The 18,629-nt window shown below is 38.1% G+C and overlaps 1 protein-coding gene across 8 annotated transcripts in view; it reads right to left on the bottom strand.

The window, feature by feature from the left end:
• Nucleotides 1-14,007: 14,007 nt before the first annotated feature.
• The window catches only part of LOC117664887 (transmembrane protease serine 11E-like), a 54,555-nt gene continuing 49,933 nt past the window's right edge, over nucleotides 14,008-18,629 (bottom strand). For all 8 annotated transcript variants that reach the window (XM_087892317.1, XM_087892315.1, XM_087892320.1 and 5 more), the window contains 2 exons: nucleotides 16,903-17,045; nucleotides 14,008-16,142 (listed from right to left, as the gene is read on the bottom strand). In XM_087892317.1, the coding sequence (XP_087748443.1) occupies nucleotides 15,981-16,142; nucleotides 16,903-17,045 (305 nt within the window). In that variant the 3' untranslated portion in view covers nucleotides 14,008-15,980. The remainder of the gene's footprint in view (nucleotides 16,143-16,902; nucleotides 17,046-18,629) is intronic.

Genomic DNA, 18,629 nt, shown 5'->3' with positions numbered 1-18,629 from the left:
GATCGTAGCTGAGATAGCCTAAACCAGTCTGGACAAAATGAGGACTACAACGAGAATGCTGCTGAAATACACAGTTCTTACTGTGTCTGGTTTGACAGACAGGGTAGACTGCTAATGGAAAAATCTTCATTGCAATAGTGAAACAACACCCAGCAATGTGTGGAAATGCAAAATGTGGGTGAAACAGAGCAAATTAAAGTAAAAGAAACATGTCAACATGGAGAAAATTATGAGTCTTTAGGCTTCTGATAAGCACAATAGAAATTCCCACTTAGCCACGGATGAAATCAATCAAAGGAGCCAGAAATCTGTAGTCTTGTCCTTTTCTAGAAAGATTTCCAGTTTTCTAAATATGGCCAGCACACTTAGATCTAATGGCTAGCACCTTCTAATAATATTCTCTTTCATGATTGCTTATTGCCATTCTTTGCTTAAAGTCAGCCCACAGCAGCCAGATGGAATAATTGATTCATAAAATACCGGTAGTAATATAATGACTGTCTAAATACTTCCAGTTGCTCCAGAGACATCCCTCACTTTTGTGCAATTGGATGCATCTAATCTCCTAATTATGTGTTACACTCCAGAAATAAGGAATTTCCTATGGGAGGTGCTTCCCATTTAAAAACTCAAACTTTTATTGTTTAATCTTCCTTTTCTCAATAAAAACATTATTTTCAGTAAACAATTTACCAGAAACCATATTTGCAATAAAAAGTAAAGATTGGGAATTGGAGATCCCAAAATTCTCTAAGTGTTTGCTGTCCTTTCCAACAGAACGTCACATTCAAGCAAAATGTGGAACAATTCATTTTGGTGAGGAAGATGATGATGGAAGCTTTGGTTTTCCTTTCTGATGCAGTATTTATATTCTTGGCCATTACTTGCTGGTTGCTGATTGCTGCTGTCACCAATTGTCTATATTCCTGGATTTACCCTGATTGAACTGCTGGCTATGGCCCAGGATGTTAAGATCAGAGGAGCCATAATATCACTGATATATTTCTCTCTCAAAACAGCTTATCTTTTCTTGAACAACCTCCCAAATAATCAACTAGCAATTAAGAACCTAACTGATAATGTTAATGTTGAAGAAAGAATTTCTTGTTAGGCTACAATCCTTAATTTAATTACCTAACATAGAAACAATTTAGTAGGTCTTACAGGTAGTCCTTGACTTACAATCTCTTATGAGCCAAAAAATTCAATTGCTAAGCAGTTGTTAAGTGAGTTTTGCACCAAAAAGAGGCATGGTGGTGCAGTGGTTAGAGTGCAGTATTGCAGGCTAATTCTGCTGACTGTCAGTAGTTTGATCTGACCTGCTCAAGGTTGACTCAGCCTCCCATCCTTCTGAGGTAGGTAAGAGCCTTGGTAGTACAGTGGTTTAATGCACCCTGTAATTAACACAGCTGCCTGCAATTTCTGCAGGTTCAAATCTTACCAGGCTCAAGGTTGACTCAGCCTTCCATCCTTTCTAAGGTAGGTTAAATGAGGACCCAGTTTGTGGGGGCAATAAGCTGACTTTGTATAAATATACAAAAGTATGAAGGCTATTGCTTAACGCATTGTAAGCTTCCCTGAGTCTCCGGAGAAGGGCAGCATATAAATCAAATTAAAAAAAAAAAAATGAGGACCCAGATTGTTGGGTGCAATATGCTGATTCTATAAACTGCTTCGAGAGGGCTGTAAAGCACCGTGAAGTGTTATATACAGTAAATTTAAGTGTTATTGCTATTTTACAACCTTTCTTGCCACAGTTGTTAAGTGAATCACTACAATTGTTAAATTAGTAATACAGTTGTTAAGTGAATCTGATCTCCCCATTGACTTTGATTGTCAGAAGGTCACAAAAGGAGATCACATTACCCCGAGCACCTGATTTCAGATATTGTCAACTGTCATAAATACATGCCAGTTGACAATATCTGAAATCAGGTGCTCATGGGAATGCTGCAACAGTCAAAAGTGTGAAAAATGATCATAAACGACTTATTTCCGTGCTGTTGTAATCTCAAATGGTCGTTAAATAAATGGTTGTAAATTGAGGTCTAATTATACTGGAAATTTGTTAGGATTCTGAGGAGTCAAAAGTTAAGAATTCAGATGTGCTCATTTTCTAAAAGTAAGAACAGGAATACAAAAGCAAAAGAACAGACACTTCAAAACAGGGAAGATAGTGATGAATTTTTCAAGACAGAGAACAAAAGGCCAAGAACTCTTGTAAACTATTCTAAACGTACACTTTACAACAAGGAAAATATTTAATTTTTAGAAATTTTTAATTTTTCAACAAACAAAGAAAAAAAGTCATGGAAATAGAGACTGACATTATAGTGACTTGCAAAGTATGTCATATGTTTCAGCTAATGCCTGCAGAAGACCCAAGCTATGTATGTATCAAATGTAAAATACTTGAATTAGAAGAAAAAGTAACAGTAGAAGCAATTCTAACTACTCTGAAACTCAATGAACAAAGAGAGAAATCCCAACCTAAACAAGAAGACTACACCAAAATAAAACACACTAGGGAGCAAATAGCTTCTTTAAAAAATGATCCCATATATATATATACATAAAGAAGAAAATCCCAAACTGAATACAATACGGAACAAACAGCTTCCATAAAAAATGACCCTACATATGTACCTAAAAAACAAGACTGATAGAAACATGTCACTTTTAGAAGAAAGCAACAACCACGAGCAAAGCCCCTACTACCTACCTTAGTCCACTCCAATGAAGCCCCTCTGGAACTGAATAATCACTTTCATAACCTCCCCCGGAAGAAAATTTGCAGATACCCACAAAAGAGCATTCAGCAGTTTCTAAAAAAAAAAGGAGGCACAACCCAGCACTTCCCTGCGACAGGAAGAAAACTATCCCAGACTTCCCTAAGAAAAAAAGGGAAATATTGGTGATAGAAGATTCAAGTTTTAGGGGAACAGAACTATAGTCTGCAGATCAGGCAGTCAATTTAGGTAAGAATATTGTCTCCCTGGAGCAAAAATCAAAGATACAACTGAGTTATCTTACTAAAGTAATCAATCCCAAGGATTACTACTCCTTTTTTCTCCTACATGTAGGAACCAATGACACAGCAATGAATCTGAAAACAATAATAAGAGATTATGAACAGCTAGGGAAAAAAGTTAGAGAATTAGGAGCACAAGTGATGTTTTCATGTATACTTCCAACAAAAGGCCAACAGTATTCCAGTATTTGAGAGGCTGCCACAAGAGCAAGTCAACTTATTTTCCAAAGCACCAGAGGGCAAGACAAGAAACACTGGATGGAAACTAATTAAGGAGAGAAGCAATCTGGAATTAAGGAGAACTTCCTAACAGCGAGGACAATTAACCAGTGGAACAGCTTGCCTTCAGAAGTTATGGGTGCTTCATCACCGGAGGTTTTTAAGAAAAGACTGGACAACCACTTATCTGAAATGGTACATGGTGTCCTGCTTGAGCCGGGAGTTGGACTAGAAGACCTCCAAAGTCCTTGATTGATTGATTGATTGACAGATAGATAAATCAAAATGGCAAATCAAGCCAGCAACCAACAAGGCTGATTGGTCTATACTTTTATATATATCTGTTAATCAACCATCTTTCTCTTAAAACTAGTTATGGAACTTTCCCCAACAATTAGTGTACCCGTTACCTTTATACCGAAAGATATGAATACTTTGGAAGATTTTCCCTTAATGCAACAATGCTAGTTTTTATAGTGCTATTTCTATTCACTTCCAGGAGGGAAGAGAAGGAAATAATATGTATGTAGGTTTTTGAAGAGAAGGGGGAGTTGCTTTCTCAAAGATCTGAGTGAAGCACCTTTTTTGAAACTCCACAAAATAGCATCATGCTTCTAACAAGTAAAATGGCTTTACCAAATCAGAGGTTACTATAAATGTGCAGTATATGTGCAGAATTAAGTTGAATATTTATTTATTTAGTCTTTATGTCTTTATTGAATTTATATTGCTGCCTATTCGCCCATGGAGACTCAAGGCAGTTTACAGAATATAAAACCACATTTAAAACAAAAAAAAACTAACAAAAAGTATAAAGTAAATTAATATTGCACAATATAACAAAATCACCCACACCTCCCTCCCCCGCCCCAGCGACAGCAGATCACACAAGTCATTGAATGGGCTCCATCCCGCTTTGGTTCCTCAAGCCTGCTGGCAGAACCAGATCTTCAGCACCTTCCAGAAGAGTACTAGAGTGTGGGCCGTTCTAATCTCTGGGGGAATGATGTTCCAGAGAGAGGGAGCCACCACGGAGAAGGCCCTTCTTCTGGTTCCCATCAGGTGTATCTCCCTTAGGGATGGGACCCGCAACATTCCCTGCCTCCCCGCTTTGATGGGTCAGGTGGATGTGACCGACAAGAGACGGTTCCTCAGATAACCTGGTCCCAAGCCATGAATATGCAATTTAGTTGAGATGGATTGACTGATCGAGGCAGAGAGAAGCTTTTTTAGAGAAGCACTTTGTCAAGATGATTTAGCCTTGAAAGTCACTTAACAGGGAAAGATTTTCCTACTTCTTGGGAACGTCTACATGAGGCATTTGTTTTGCAATTGGTTTGCTGTATTCATAGAATCTTTAGAAAATCCAAATGATAATGTCTTCTTTTCTCCTCTTCTTTGTTTACTTACATCTTTTTAAACTTCAAAAATGTTAAAGATAGAAATATAGAATATCTTTGTGGTGTATTTTCATTTGGGAACCTGGAATGCTGAGATTCCTCTGTCTTTTGATTATTTGCCTCTCTAAGTTTTAAGAAAGGATTCTCGCACCATCTTTCAGCTATATACTTACAATAGAAAAAACACATGGACATTAGCAATTTTCCAAGGGATAAGTTTTTATGATATTTTTAATTAATTAAATTAAACTTTGCATAGCTTTAGCTGTGGTATCAATTATAACCTTATCTGAGCTGATAAGACAGGGCATTGGCAATTTGTGTCTTTATTACCACACATTCTTTATTACCACACATTACTGCAAAGTACTGGAGATAGGACTGTTTTGAAGATGACACAGAAGTTATACCTGCAGCACAGAGAGTAATAACCAGACTCGTATTAACAGAAATCAGCTATTGTGGAATATAACATCTATTTTGCAGTTACTGAATCAGTTACCCTAATTAAAATGCAACCTATCACTTCCACGGCACAGTTCTGGAGAACAACAGGTACAACACTTACCAAGCATTATTGTACCATCTAATATAGACATCTGGGAAAGACTGGCTGGAGGTCAGTACTACTCTCACTATTGCTGATATTACTTTATATGCTTTATTAAGAATACTCCAGAAATATATCACAGTTCTTACGAATCTATATTCTACAACTTGCAAAATATGTTATCTATGCTGGAGATTTTAATCACATTTTAATCAGATAGAAATACTTTTTAAAAAAATATTTATATTTCTCTCAAAAAAGGAAGAAGGATATATATTGGAATTCAAGTTAATGGATATTTGGCATTTTCTAAATCCAAAATGTAGATAATATACATTTATACATGCATATGTTTTGGATTTGGATTATTTTTATTGCCTCTGTTTTGGTTATCAAGTTATGGATTATATAGCCTTATTGAAATTTCAGATCATGCTCCTGGGACTCTAATTTTGAAGTAGGTGATGTTAGATGGGTACTTAAACATTCCTTTTTTCAGAGATTCTTGTATTAAGAATGGAAATAATTTAATCTCTCTTAATTGTTCTATGAGGCTTACACGGTGCTGGGTTGCCTCCAGTTCAGACAGGTTCGCAAGAACCGGTAGTAAAACCGGTGGGACGCTCCGCCCATCGATCCAGACGTCATCAGGAAGTTTCTGCGCATGCACAGAAGCACACAGTCCCGTTGTGAATCGGTAGTAAAGGTAAGTAGAACTCATCCCTGGGCTTACACTGCAGTAACAGTAAAGCCTGAGAAAGATCCTACCAAGTGTTCAAACCATAATCTTACCATAATCTTTGCTTATTGTGGATACTAAACTAACTAATAAGACTAGTTAGGAGGCTACAGAAAATACTAGTATCTATGAAAAATCTGAGTCTAGATTGATAAAAATACATGAGAATCTGATAATATTTACCTGATAACTGATATTACAAAAGTAGCTGCAACTAAACCAATGTTCTAATTTTGCCGGACTCTGAAAAGATCTGTTGAAAAAAATGTCCATCTGGGTTCAGTTCTAAGTGGGGAGAAAGACACTAGAAACATGGAGGCTGCTTGGAAACTGGTTTAATGGAGCAGAACCATTAAGCACATGGTCCTGGTGCAGTTGAACACATGGAGTGGAGACTGAGTGTTATTTATACCCTCTCTGGGGTTTTGAATGTGAGCTTCCTGTTCCTGTGGCAAGGGCAGGTATTCTATTGATTGCTGTAGGAGTCATGTGCAAATCCTTATCTAAGATAAGTCTGGTTGAACTGTGCTGGGTGAGGGGGGGGGTTTGCCCTCCCGGGCTCCGGAGGCTTTCCTCCTTAGCCGGGCAAAAATGGCCTCCCCAGGCTCCAGAGGCCCTCCCTAACTTCCGATAGGCCCATTATTCACCCTCCCCAAGCCTCCATGTGCACCCTGCACTTACCTGCATCCAAAATGGGCCATGTGCGGATTCCTGGGAGGGGCAAGGTAGAGTGGGCGGGGCCAACCAAGAGTGGGATTTGGGGGTTCTCCAAACTGCACAGAATCTTAGCTAGAGGTTTTCCCGAACCCCTGCAAGCCCCAGCAGCCCATCCCTGCTTCCGACACAGCTTATCTCCAGTGTCTGCTTAAACACAAACAGACTGTAGTTACAGGACAGGTAGAATAGAGCCTTTTGTTCTTGAGAATAAAATATCCTTTGCACAGTATGTCTGGATTTCATTTTTTATTTGTTCTCGCAACACCCCAGTTTGTGAAAATCCCAACTTTTTAACAAATATATTATGGCTCAATGGAGTGGTGAAATCCGAACCGGTTTGCTGCCGGTTCGCTGACCATGCATGTGCGCCACGTGGCAAATGTGCACAGCATGCACTTGCATGCCGTGCGCCAAACACATGCAGTGTGCGCATGTGTGCCACATGCCAAACACGTGCAGCATGCACATGAGTGCCACACACTAAATGTGCATTGTGCGCATGCGTTTGCGTACTGCGCGCCAAAAGGAGGCTTGGGAAGGTAAGTAAAAGTGAGGGGAAGGATCAGCTGTGGCACGCGATTTAGCTTTGCTAGAAAGCAGGATTTTCTTCTTTCTAGCATAGCTAAATCGCGCGCCACAGCTGATTTCCTCCCACCCCACTGTTCTACTTAACTTCCCAAGCCTCCTTTTGGTGTATGCTGCGTACGTGTGCATGCGCAGTTCACACCAAAAGGAGACTTGGGAAGGTAAGTAGAACAGCGAGGGGGGAAATCAGCTGTGGCACACAATTTAGCTTTGCTAGAAAGCAGGAAATCCTACTTTCTAGCAAAGCTAAACCCTGCTGCACAGCTGATCGTCAGAAATACCAGTTCGGAGGAACTAGTAGCTTTTTTTTACTACTGGTTCATCTGAACCAGAATTTTTTATCACTACCGGTTTGCCCGAACGAGACCGAACTAGTAGCATGTCACCCCAGCTCAATGTGATTACAATAATGTTTCTTAGAATTATACTAAGAATTGTTTGTTTTAGCCATGGTTTTCTGAATAGGCCATATTAGTTGGATTCTAACATGGTGTTGAGCTATAAAATAAAGTTTATAAACCACAAAGTATGGATTTACACAACATGCTAGGCCATAAGGTGTTTTATTTGATTTTGATATGGCTTGTTATGTAACCTGTCTCTGTTTTCAATGTCTTTCCAATTTTGTGTGTGTGTGTCCTTGAGATAATGTGAACTTGCATGCTCTATTCCAAAGGTTCTCAGACACCGGAACTGGTCCATGGCCTGTTAAAAACCGGGCCATGCAAGCGATGGGCGAGTGAGTGAAGTTTCATCTATGCATGTATGGGCTCTAGGTTGTGGACAAAACTATCCCCCCTACCCCCTGGGGTGTGAAAAAGTTGTGTTCCACAAAATCAATTCCTGGTGCCAAAAAGGTTGGGGATCGCTGCTCTATTCAGTAATTGTTAAACAAAAAAGCCTAAGATATTTTTACTCTGCCATTGATGCTCTAAACCATTGTGAGCACAAATCTATTATTATGATTTTCATCTTTAGAAAGAGATAATAAAAGTAATGATTCTGCAAAATATATAACTTTCCAAATGTGGATATAATTGTTTCCCAAAATTCGAACATAATACCGTAGTTAGTATGAAGAAAAAAGAACTACAGAGTACCAAATATATTTGTCAAATTTAAACTAAATAACATTGATATTTATTTTACTTTATTTTAATATCTGATATAAATTGATTTCATACCAATCAGATTTGTATTACTGTGCCTTCATTAAGCTATAAAGGCACACCAAGATCACCGTATATAATTGGGCAAGATCAATTACTGTACTTAATTCAAGAATTAGTATCTTACAACCTGTACACTAAGCAATGAGCATTGCAAGGAAACTGTAGCCTTTAAATTTAAAGTGGTCCAAGTGTCAGAAATTGCTTAAGTCTTACACATTTTGATGTATTGCCTACCTGGATCGTATTATCTATGTGGTCTGTTTGCCCATCCCTGATTTAATTTTTGTCATTGTCCCTTTTGCTCCAATCTGAAATATAAACCATTTTAATGCTATTTATATCCACTGAACTTTAATTAAGACTGCAAAAATTTTAAAATAAAAACTAGTTACAGTTTGAGTCTTCAACATCAGTGATTGTCATTGGCACACCAACATCTAACACATATTGCTTGCTTTTAATTTCTGTGATATCCAAATTCATTCATTTTGACTTAGTATGATGTATTCAGTATGATGTACAGAATAAACTATACTGCTGTGTCTGGTTTAAAAAAAATCTAGTTTAGTATAACTTATCCAATGGATCAAGATCAAAAAGTTTCAGCAGAAGTTCCTGCCTTTTCCCTTTTGTATTTTTTTTAAATCTCTGAACAACTAAATACAAAAGATAACAGATGACAGAGCCTGAAATTTAACAGTAGGAGAGAAGGGATTTCAAACGTGATTTTCTTCAATTAACTCCCCAAAATTGCATTCATTCCCATTTTTTAACATAATCATTTGTGGTTCATAATCCATTGAATTTATGCATATATGGGTCAGTGGTGGGTTTCAAATTTTTTTACTACCGGTTCTGTGGGTGTGGCTTGGTGGGCGTGGCATGGCTTGGTGGGTGTGGCTTGGTGGGCATGGCAGGGGAAGGATACTGTAAAATCTCCATTCCCTCCCCACTCCAGGGGAAGGTTACTGCAAAATCCCCATATCCTCCTGACCAGCTGGGACTTGGGAGGCAGAGAATAGATGGGGGTGGGGCTAGTCAGAATTTTTACTACCGGTTCTCCGAACTACTCAAAATTTCCGCTACCAGTTCTCCAGAACTGGTCAGAACCTGCTGAAACCCACCTCTGATATGGGTACAGTAGAACACCTGATCACAAACACTTCTGACCACAACCAAATCGGGTTCCAACCAAAAAATTCACAATTTTTTTCCCCCACAGCAGATTTCCCTTTTAGTGCCATTTTTTTTGTAAGTGCTAAATTTCCAAAATTAGGTTCAGGTCACGATCAAATCAGGTTGTGACCAAAGTTTTGGAACAAATTATGGTTTTGACCAGAGGTTCTACTGTACTTTGAATATCCAGGCCACCTGAAACTCGTTAATCACCCTGCAGGGCAAGGAAGACAAGTAAAAGTAAAAGATAAAAAAGTCTTCTCCTTTTAATGAAAGAAGTCAAATATATGAGCATAGTAAAGACATTATTTATGTTTAAAGGTGCTAGTATTAAAAAGAAGAGCAGACTTGGAGCCCTCCTTTGAAATGTAGGATTTAGAAGTGCCAGGGTAGCCTCTACTTGCTTATCAGATGATAAATTCCAAGAGTCGTATAATAATTTACATTATCTTTATAATTCTTTTCTATCACCTTCAGAAATTACATAAATTGTAACTCTATGTATTTTAAGCTCTTTTGCATTCTTCTGGTGAGGGGCCCAGTGATCACTGCAGTTGTATATGCTAATAAAAAATGTTGCATCTCTGTCCAATTGCTTTGGTTTTTTGTCTAGATGGGCATTTTCCCACAATATATTAAAAGTAAGGGAGATCATTTTCCTTTGGTTAATCAGTTAATATATAGGAAGTGGACCCTGTCCTAGCACGGGAGTAATGCTAGGAAGAATCGGTTAATATAGAGATAGTGTTCATTTAGTGACAATTGAGACCAGCAACTTGGTTGTTAAAGTAGTTGCTAAGTGAAATTGCCACAGTGCTTAAGATTTTAGTTCAGCTTTCCTTTGCCTCTGATGATTAGTCATAAAGTCAATATTTTTATCACCATTGTAATTGAATGGTCAGTAAATAAACGGTTATTAAACAAAGACCAACTGTATATTACTGCCACAATCATGGGATGGATAGATGGCATATAGATGAATGAAATAGGATTGCTGTGTGAAAAAGAAGATGACAAAGGACATACTTGTGAAGTATTTATTTTATTTTATTTTATTTTCATTTTATTAAATTTTTATACCGCCCTTCTCCCGGAGGACTCAGGGCGGTGTACAGCCAGAGATAAAACCCACAACAATATAAAAGTTAAAAGATGAATTAAAAACATTAAATAATTTGGCCGAAAAAGCTAAAATAAAGACAACCCATTAAAATAGTATTAGGCTATTTTAGTATGTAGAAGTAAGTTACATGAGGCTTTATATTAGATAATCTTTCAATTCCAAACTATTTTTTATTGATTGCTTTTGTCCTCTAATTTGATAGATCTCATTAGGAAATCAGCAGATGATCCAAATGCCATTCTCAGAAATAGCTCTACAAATGAAGTTCTAATAACGTTTTTTTCTGTAGTATCTATGCACTGTATTACTTGAAACTTCTTAAAATTTTATTTTAAATGAAACACTAAACAATTCGATGCCACTTGATGGCAGTAAAGTCCTGGTCCATTTTTGTACAAACTAAGCATCATGTGGTAACCTCCTAAAAGATCTGCTTTGTAACAAAGAATATTCATAATGGAAGCTTAATAACAAGTAAATCAATATTTCATTATATTTAAACGTTTACATATTAATACAGTCACTTTAACCAAGAAAGCAAAATTTTTGGCAAGACCTGTTTTTAACAAATACATGCTGGCCTCTAGTAATCACTTTGTTCCTTTCTAGGTGCACACAAATCCAACGCTTGATTATCTTTTTCAGGATTTTTGCAGTTATTGATGTTGATTGGTCTGTAGTTTCCTGGATCCTCTTTTTTCTCCTTTTTTGAAGGTGGAACCACATCAGTTTTTTTCCAGTCCTCTAGCAGTGTAAACCATGATCCCAAAATCCAAAATCTCAATGGCACCATCGGTTGAGCAAGCAGTTTGCCTGTAAAATCATCCATTCCCTCATTGGTGTTGACCTCCTATTGAAACTCTTTTGCCTTCCTGCCTAACCACTCATAATCCTTTGATATTTTTTCAGGGTCTTTTTTGTTGTATTGTTTGTCCCAACATGAAAGAGGAGAAAAGGATAGTAATCAGTTGGCTTGATTGATTGGGTAAGCCATCTCTGATCTTTTGCACCTGAGAGACAACATACCTCACTAGGTTGCTCAGTCTACAAATTGCTGATAGTGTTCATTTGAGAAGAGAGTCGTCAGTTACCACCATGCCTTTTTCTCTTTGGGGAACCTGGAGGACTCCTCTTCTCTGTGACAGTTGATGAAAAAGGGGTCTGCATGTTTTATTCCAGGGGGAAGATATAAAATCAATTTTCAGCTCCAGTGACAGACAGTTCTTCATAGGCTTTTTGTCCTGTTCTATCATCCCTCCCTCCCTCCTTCCCTCCCTCCGTCCGTCTATCTATCTATCTATCTATCTATCTATCTATCTATCTATCTATCTATCTATCATCTATCGATATCTATCTATCTATCTATCTATCTATCTATCTATCTATCTATCTATCTGTCTATCTACATATATCTATATATCTATATATCTATATCTATATTGTTGTTGTTAGTTGCGAAATCATGTCCAACCCATCACGATCCCATGGACAACGTTCCTTCAGGCCTCCCTGTCCTCTACCATCCTCTGGAGTCCATTTAAGCTCACGCCAACTGCTTCAGTGACTCCATCCAGCCACCTTATTCTCTGTCGTCCCATTCTTCTTTTTCCCTCAATCTTTCCCAGCATATCTATATCTATATATCTATATCTATATCTGTCTATCTATTACTTATCTACATCTATCATCTATCTATATCTACAACTATTTATCTTTCATATCTCTCTCTCTCTATTTATCTATCTATATCTATATCTATATCTATATCTATATCTTTCTATACATAGATAGAATTTTTTATTGGCCAAGTATGATTGGACACAAAAGGGATTTGTCTTGGTGCATATGCTCTCAGTGTACATAAAAGAAAAGATACATTCGTCAAGAATCATAAGGTACAACACTTAGTGATAGTCATAGGGTACAAATAAGCAATCAAATAATATTAGGAAACAATCAATATAAATCGTAAGGATACAAGCAACAAAGTTACAGTCATACATACATACATACATACATACATACATGTCTGTCTGTCTATTATCTATCTAATCCTTTTTTTGGCTGTTATTTTAATATTTTTCCCATCTCTGCAGAATTTCCTACCTTTCTGCATTCAGGAAGCTCATATGTACTGGAGGCAATAGGGCTCTACTACTGTTGCTCCATAGTTACTACTATTTGAAGTATTGATAATCTAGTACAAAGTTGGATTGCCTCAAAGTTGATTAGATTTATGCACTTTGTCCTCTAAAATCCCAGGTTTAGCCAACAAGACTCAACTGGTACAAGAGCCAATAAACACACCCAGAATTACAAAGCAGGATATCTTTCAATTCAGGAATTACTTTACCATTTTTCATCATCTTTTTACACAAAAATAAATTTGCAGCTACCTCAGAGTTTTAGTTGTTAGTAATTTTCACTTTTTAAAAATTAAATTGTATTTTATGTTCTATATTTTAACTATTGTTAACTGCCTTTAATATCAACTGAATACAAAAGTGGGGTATCAAGCAAATAAATGATTTTTCTTTATAAAGCATCCTACTTTAGCTGGAAAAAGAAAAGACATGTTGTTATTTTGTTCAGAAAAATGTGGGCAAAGATCTTGCCTGTGATGGACAACAACAAGATACCACTGTAGTATCTAATTTGCTTCCCTTGTTTTGGCTGCCAGAGGCACTATGGGCCGGTCCTTTGCTACTTCGAAGCCAGCCCCACGGGCCAGATTTAAGCACCCTGTGGGCCAGATGCAGCCCATGGTCTTGAGTTTCACACCCCTGACCTAGATGATTGTCTAACTTTTATTCCCGTGCATACAAACAGATCTCTTGCACCTAGATCATGGTTTCTCAACTAGGGTTCTGTGGAATCCTAGGATTCCATAAGAGATTACCAGGGGTTTCCTGGGAGTTCCTTATTTAAGCAAATGTAAGCCTTCAAACATCCAACTCTTAGTTGGCTCACCGTAGTGGGCAGAGAGCCGGGATTGTGTACATGCATGCCAGTGAGAAGGTGAGCAAAATCCACACTAAGTAGTGAGCAAGAAGAGACGAGAAGAACAGCAGGTGGTGGGAGAGTGTACTCAAGAAGAGAGCGACCATTGGGCCTCTGTGCTGGGGCACTCCTTGTCAGCATGCTAGCTTGCCAGTCTGCTTTTCTGCTGGGGCAGCAACTTGCTGAGCAAGCAACTGCAGGAGATCTAGGGCTGGGTTGGCCCAGATACCAGTGGCAGCAGGATCCACCCATGGGGAGCAGAGAAGAAGGCAGGGGAAAGGAAAAGTTTTAATTCTTTATTTTTAGTAATGCATGACATGTGCATGACTACACATAAAATGAATATAATAATTTTGTAACTTCTGGCCTATATTTGAACCTAAATATTCAGGAGTTTTCTAAAGTCAGAATAATATTTTAGGGGTTCCACCAGACTCAGAAGGCTGATTTAGAGTCTTACACAGTTTGAAATGTCAGTCTTGGCCAGCCAGCCCAAAGATTGGAAATATAAATGATTTGTTACACATATGTTGATACCAGAATGATAAAGTTTTCACTGGTCACGTGGTGTTTATTTATGGGATTTGTGATCATTAAGGCATAACAGATGGGTTGCAATGCAAAATAATATTTTTGTTAAGTTGAATATTCACCAAAGAAAGAACAGGCTGAACTCCTCGATATGAAACATGTCTTAATAATGTCAATCCCATTGAATTAAAAAATGTTACTGCATTTTAAACATTATTACTTAGAAATAAGTAACCCTTAAGCATGCTTGGATAGCTTCAAAATAGAGCTTTACAGATGGTATAATCAAAGCACATAATTTTTGCAACATTGATCTTCTTTTGTCTCATATTTTTCTTTAAATTTTGCCATATAAGAGTAAGGAATGGAAGGAAATGTATTTTAAAAAATGTTTCCAACTCTTTAAATAATCCTGGGTTGTATTTGAGCAACAAGAAATATACAGAAAAAGGAAAGGACAATGTTTGCGGAAGCTATTATAAACATGGAAAACTATATTAGCATTTCTTCTACCGTGTTTCCCTGAAAATAAGACTCTGTCTTATATTTTTTTGGATCTCGAAATAAGCACTTGGCCTTATTTTCGGGAAGGTCTTATTATTTTGGGGCACATGGAACAAGACGGGGCTTTTCTTGCCGTCTTACCTGATTTCCAGCTCTGTCTCCCTAACCCAAACCAGAGGAAATGGTGGGGACCAGCTGCGCATGCTGTTTAATATTTTCGGGGAGAGCTAATTTTCGGGGAGAGCTTATTTTCAGGGAGGGCTTATTTTAGCATATGTGTTCAAAATCCTGACTGGGCTTATTATCTGGGGAGGTCTTATTTTAGGGGAAACAGGGTAACTGAAATGAATTATAAATAAAACACTGGAATTTTTATTTATAATAAAAATCAACTTAGCAAGCTAACTCACTAACATTGTTTTCACTAAATTTCCTCTTCCCTATCCAGGTAAATGTTATTTAATTTGAATTGACTGAATATTAAATGCTTTTGGTTCTGTTTTCTCAAAATGGTCCATGTTGGGAGTTGCAATTCAAAGCATTCTGGAGGGTATCAGATTAGGAAAAGGTCATTGAAAGATCATGAGAAACCACATAATTATTTTAAGAAGGTGAGCAATTGCACTTTTATATCACATTTGATATAATAGCAAGACTGGTGCAAACTAACTGATCCTTACTTCAATACTTTCCCAATCTGCATGGCATGTCTCTTTCTAGGCTTCATGAATTAAGGAAGACCATGGAAGATCCTTCACCCAAGAATCTTCTCCATTTTTGCAATACAGTTGTAAAAGAGTTATGTTTCTGAGTACTCCAATCCCTGGAAGAGATGATGCAGCAACTTTCCTTGAATAATACCACACACTCAAAACAAAACAAAAGTTTGGCCAAATTATCAAAGTTGTTGGGAGAGTTGAACATTCAATGCAATCAAGGAGGTGCCACAATGCAGCATTTTAAGGATGGGAATCATAAAGAGTTACAAAAAAAATTATTTTGTTGGTTGCAGATAAATACTTCAGTCTATTCATCTTCTTGTATAACACATGAACAGTGTTTATAATATAATATAATGAGACATGGATCTGAAATAATATGGGAAGGAATAGTGTTGAGGCCTCCAGCAGAAAAACAAATCCCTATTCAATAGAATTTACCAGAGCAGCATGACTGTTTGTAAGAAAAATATCTTGGATCTCATACATTTATATAAAGTTACTCGTCATTATTTCAGATTCCTGTATGGTAAGCAATCCAATCTCGATAGTAAGTAACTCGTGTATAGACTCCAGGTTTATTTGGCTTAGCACATTCATCTCCCCAGCTTACTATGCCAACAAGGTACCATATTCCTCTTGAATCAGATGTAACCAATGGTCCACCAGAATCACCCTAAAAGGGATGGAACATCACTTTAGAAAGACCAAGGAGAAAAATCTATAGTGTATATAATCATATGATAGATAGAACTGTTTTATCAAACATGATACCATCTAAAATGATTTCCCTTGACATAAAATCTTCTTAGAGGAAGCTATAATCGGGTCATCTGAAGACCACATTTCTCTCCTGCCTCCCAAGCCTTCATGGCTGGACATATTTATCAACTTTAAGGGCTTTAAAATACAAATTAATATAGAAATGGAATAGAATAAACAAAGCAATAAAAATAAAGATCACATATTTCCCATCCTTAGCCATAGTTTTCCCATTCCTTTCCCCAGATGCGCACCATAACCCTGGAACTGCAAAAAAAAAAAAAAAAAAATGGCCGTCCACATTTTGTATCTCCTAGTTCACCTCTTTTTAAAAAGATTTTTAAAATTCTGCATTTATTTTTTATGAATAACTCAAGGTAGCTAACATACATAATACTTCTTCATTCTATTTTCTCCAATGAAGTAGATTGGGCTAAGAAAAGATGACTGACCCAGTCTAGACTAGGACTAGAACTCATAGATTTCTATTTTCTTAGTCAGCATCTTAAATACTACACCAAATTGTTCTTTTTTTCCATCTAAATCTCTGTTACTTAGTTATAGAAAAAGATGGTGGTGTATAAATAAGTGGATTTTGCTCCAGCACAAAAATACTATTAAATCATAATATATGCAGGAGCTTTTGCTGACTTCTAAGTTACTATTACACCTACCTGACAAGCATCGCTTCCTCCTTCTAGGTATCCAGCACAGAGCATTCCAGATGAAATGGCTCCATTATATACTTCTCTTTTGTTGCAAATTTCATTACTTATAATTTTCACTTCTGTTTGACGAAGTTCACCAACACTGGGACCTGATTTGCAAATAATAATGGAGTATTTTATCCATGAAAATTCATTATCAGGTTATAGAGTAGCACAACCACAAAACACATATGCTTAGTCTGTGATTTTGGCCATGGTATCAGAAATCCTTTAAATTCCATCCCTTTAAAAGATATCTTCCTGTGATAATTTAGCCTTCTACAATACATTATTGTCAAAAAGTTCCAACTCTGTTATTCTGTGTTCTAACTAACACTGTCAGGTGGCTCCATCAGGTTCAGAACCTCAGAATGAAACATTAATTTCCACAGTTGAACATTTATGTGTTTATTTATCCTGCCTATTTTTTACAAACAAGTCAAGATGGCAAACATGCTGTGGGAAGTATACCCCAAAAGGACAGTGCCAGAAACCTCACAGCACCAGAAAACTCCTGCTCCCTGACAAGATTAACCCCCAGGATAGGAAAGACAAAGCCCCAGGAACAGGATTAACCTATTGAAGCAGGAAGACAGGATACAGGGCAATCACTTTAACTAGAGGCACACAAAGCTGCAGGAACTTCTAAGGGGAATTAACCATAAAAGACTCAGATTCATATCCCCAAGCTGCTTGCAAGCCAGGAATGTTTGAGCTATGTCACTATTTTATTTTATTTTTTGCCTTCCTGAATTAAAGGATCCCTTTTCTGGCAGCTGCTTTTTTTTTTTTAATTTTTTAATTTGATTTATATGCCGCCCTTCTCCAGAGACACAGGGCGGCTTACAATGCGCTTACAATGTGCTTCCATGTCTATTTCTTTTCAGCATCAGTGACTGCTTCCCAGCTGGGAACAAACCAGGGAAATTTCTTCCAACAATGCAACACCCCTTCCTCACCCTATTTTCTCTACAACAATATCTCTGTGAGGTAAAAGTGCAACTGCATTTGCCCTCTCCTGCTTTACCATCTCCGGCGCCCATAATCGCTTTTCATCTACCTCCCATATTTTTCAACTGGCTTATACTTCGGCGGACCTCCTCTCACGGATGTGGCCTTCCTATCTATCGAAACCCCAAGTGGTGGCATGCTTCAAAGCAGGGTCTGAGGGGCTTTTTAATTAGAGTTTTTAACCAAATTTTAAGGGGACCCGGGAGGCGGGTGGTGAGGAATGAGCTGGGGGTGGCTCTTACAGTTCAGCAACCTGGCCCATCTGACGGTTGTGGGGGGAGGGGGGAGGGAAAGAAGAGGCTTGGTGGAGAGAGGGTCTTCCAATCCCTGTGATGGTTGGGAGAGGCAGGGGATGTGAGAGGAGGGGATATGGAGAGCGCCACCGCTGTGTCCAAACGGTGGTGCGCTCCTACCCCCCTTGGCTCCCCCTGCTTCCCCAGGGGTGTAGGAGTGGAGAGCACTGGACTCCGGCTGGTGTACTTGAATGCCAGGTCCGTGATGAATAAGGCCCTCCTCGTGCGAGATCTTATTGAAGAGGAGGACGCGGACCTGGCCTGCATCACAGAGACCTGGTTAGGGCCGGAGGGAGGTGTCCCTCTCTCCGATTTATGTCCCCCAGGCTTCCGTGTGTTTCACCAGCCGCGACTCCAGGGTAGGGGCAGGGGGGTGGCGGTAGTTATTAG

This window comes from Pantherophis guttatus, chromosome 4, assembly GCF_059756535.1.
Source record: "Pantherophis guttatus breed Tessera chromosome 4, ASM5975653v1, whole genome shotgun sequence".
NCBI lineage: Eukaryota > Metazoa > Chordata > Lepidosauria > Squamata > Colubridae > Pantherophis > Pantherophis guttatus.
Note: the sequence above shows the minus strand (reverse complement) of the source record. Positions and strands in the feature narration are given on the sequence as shown.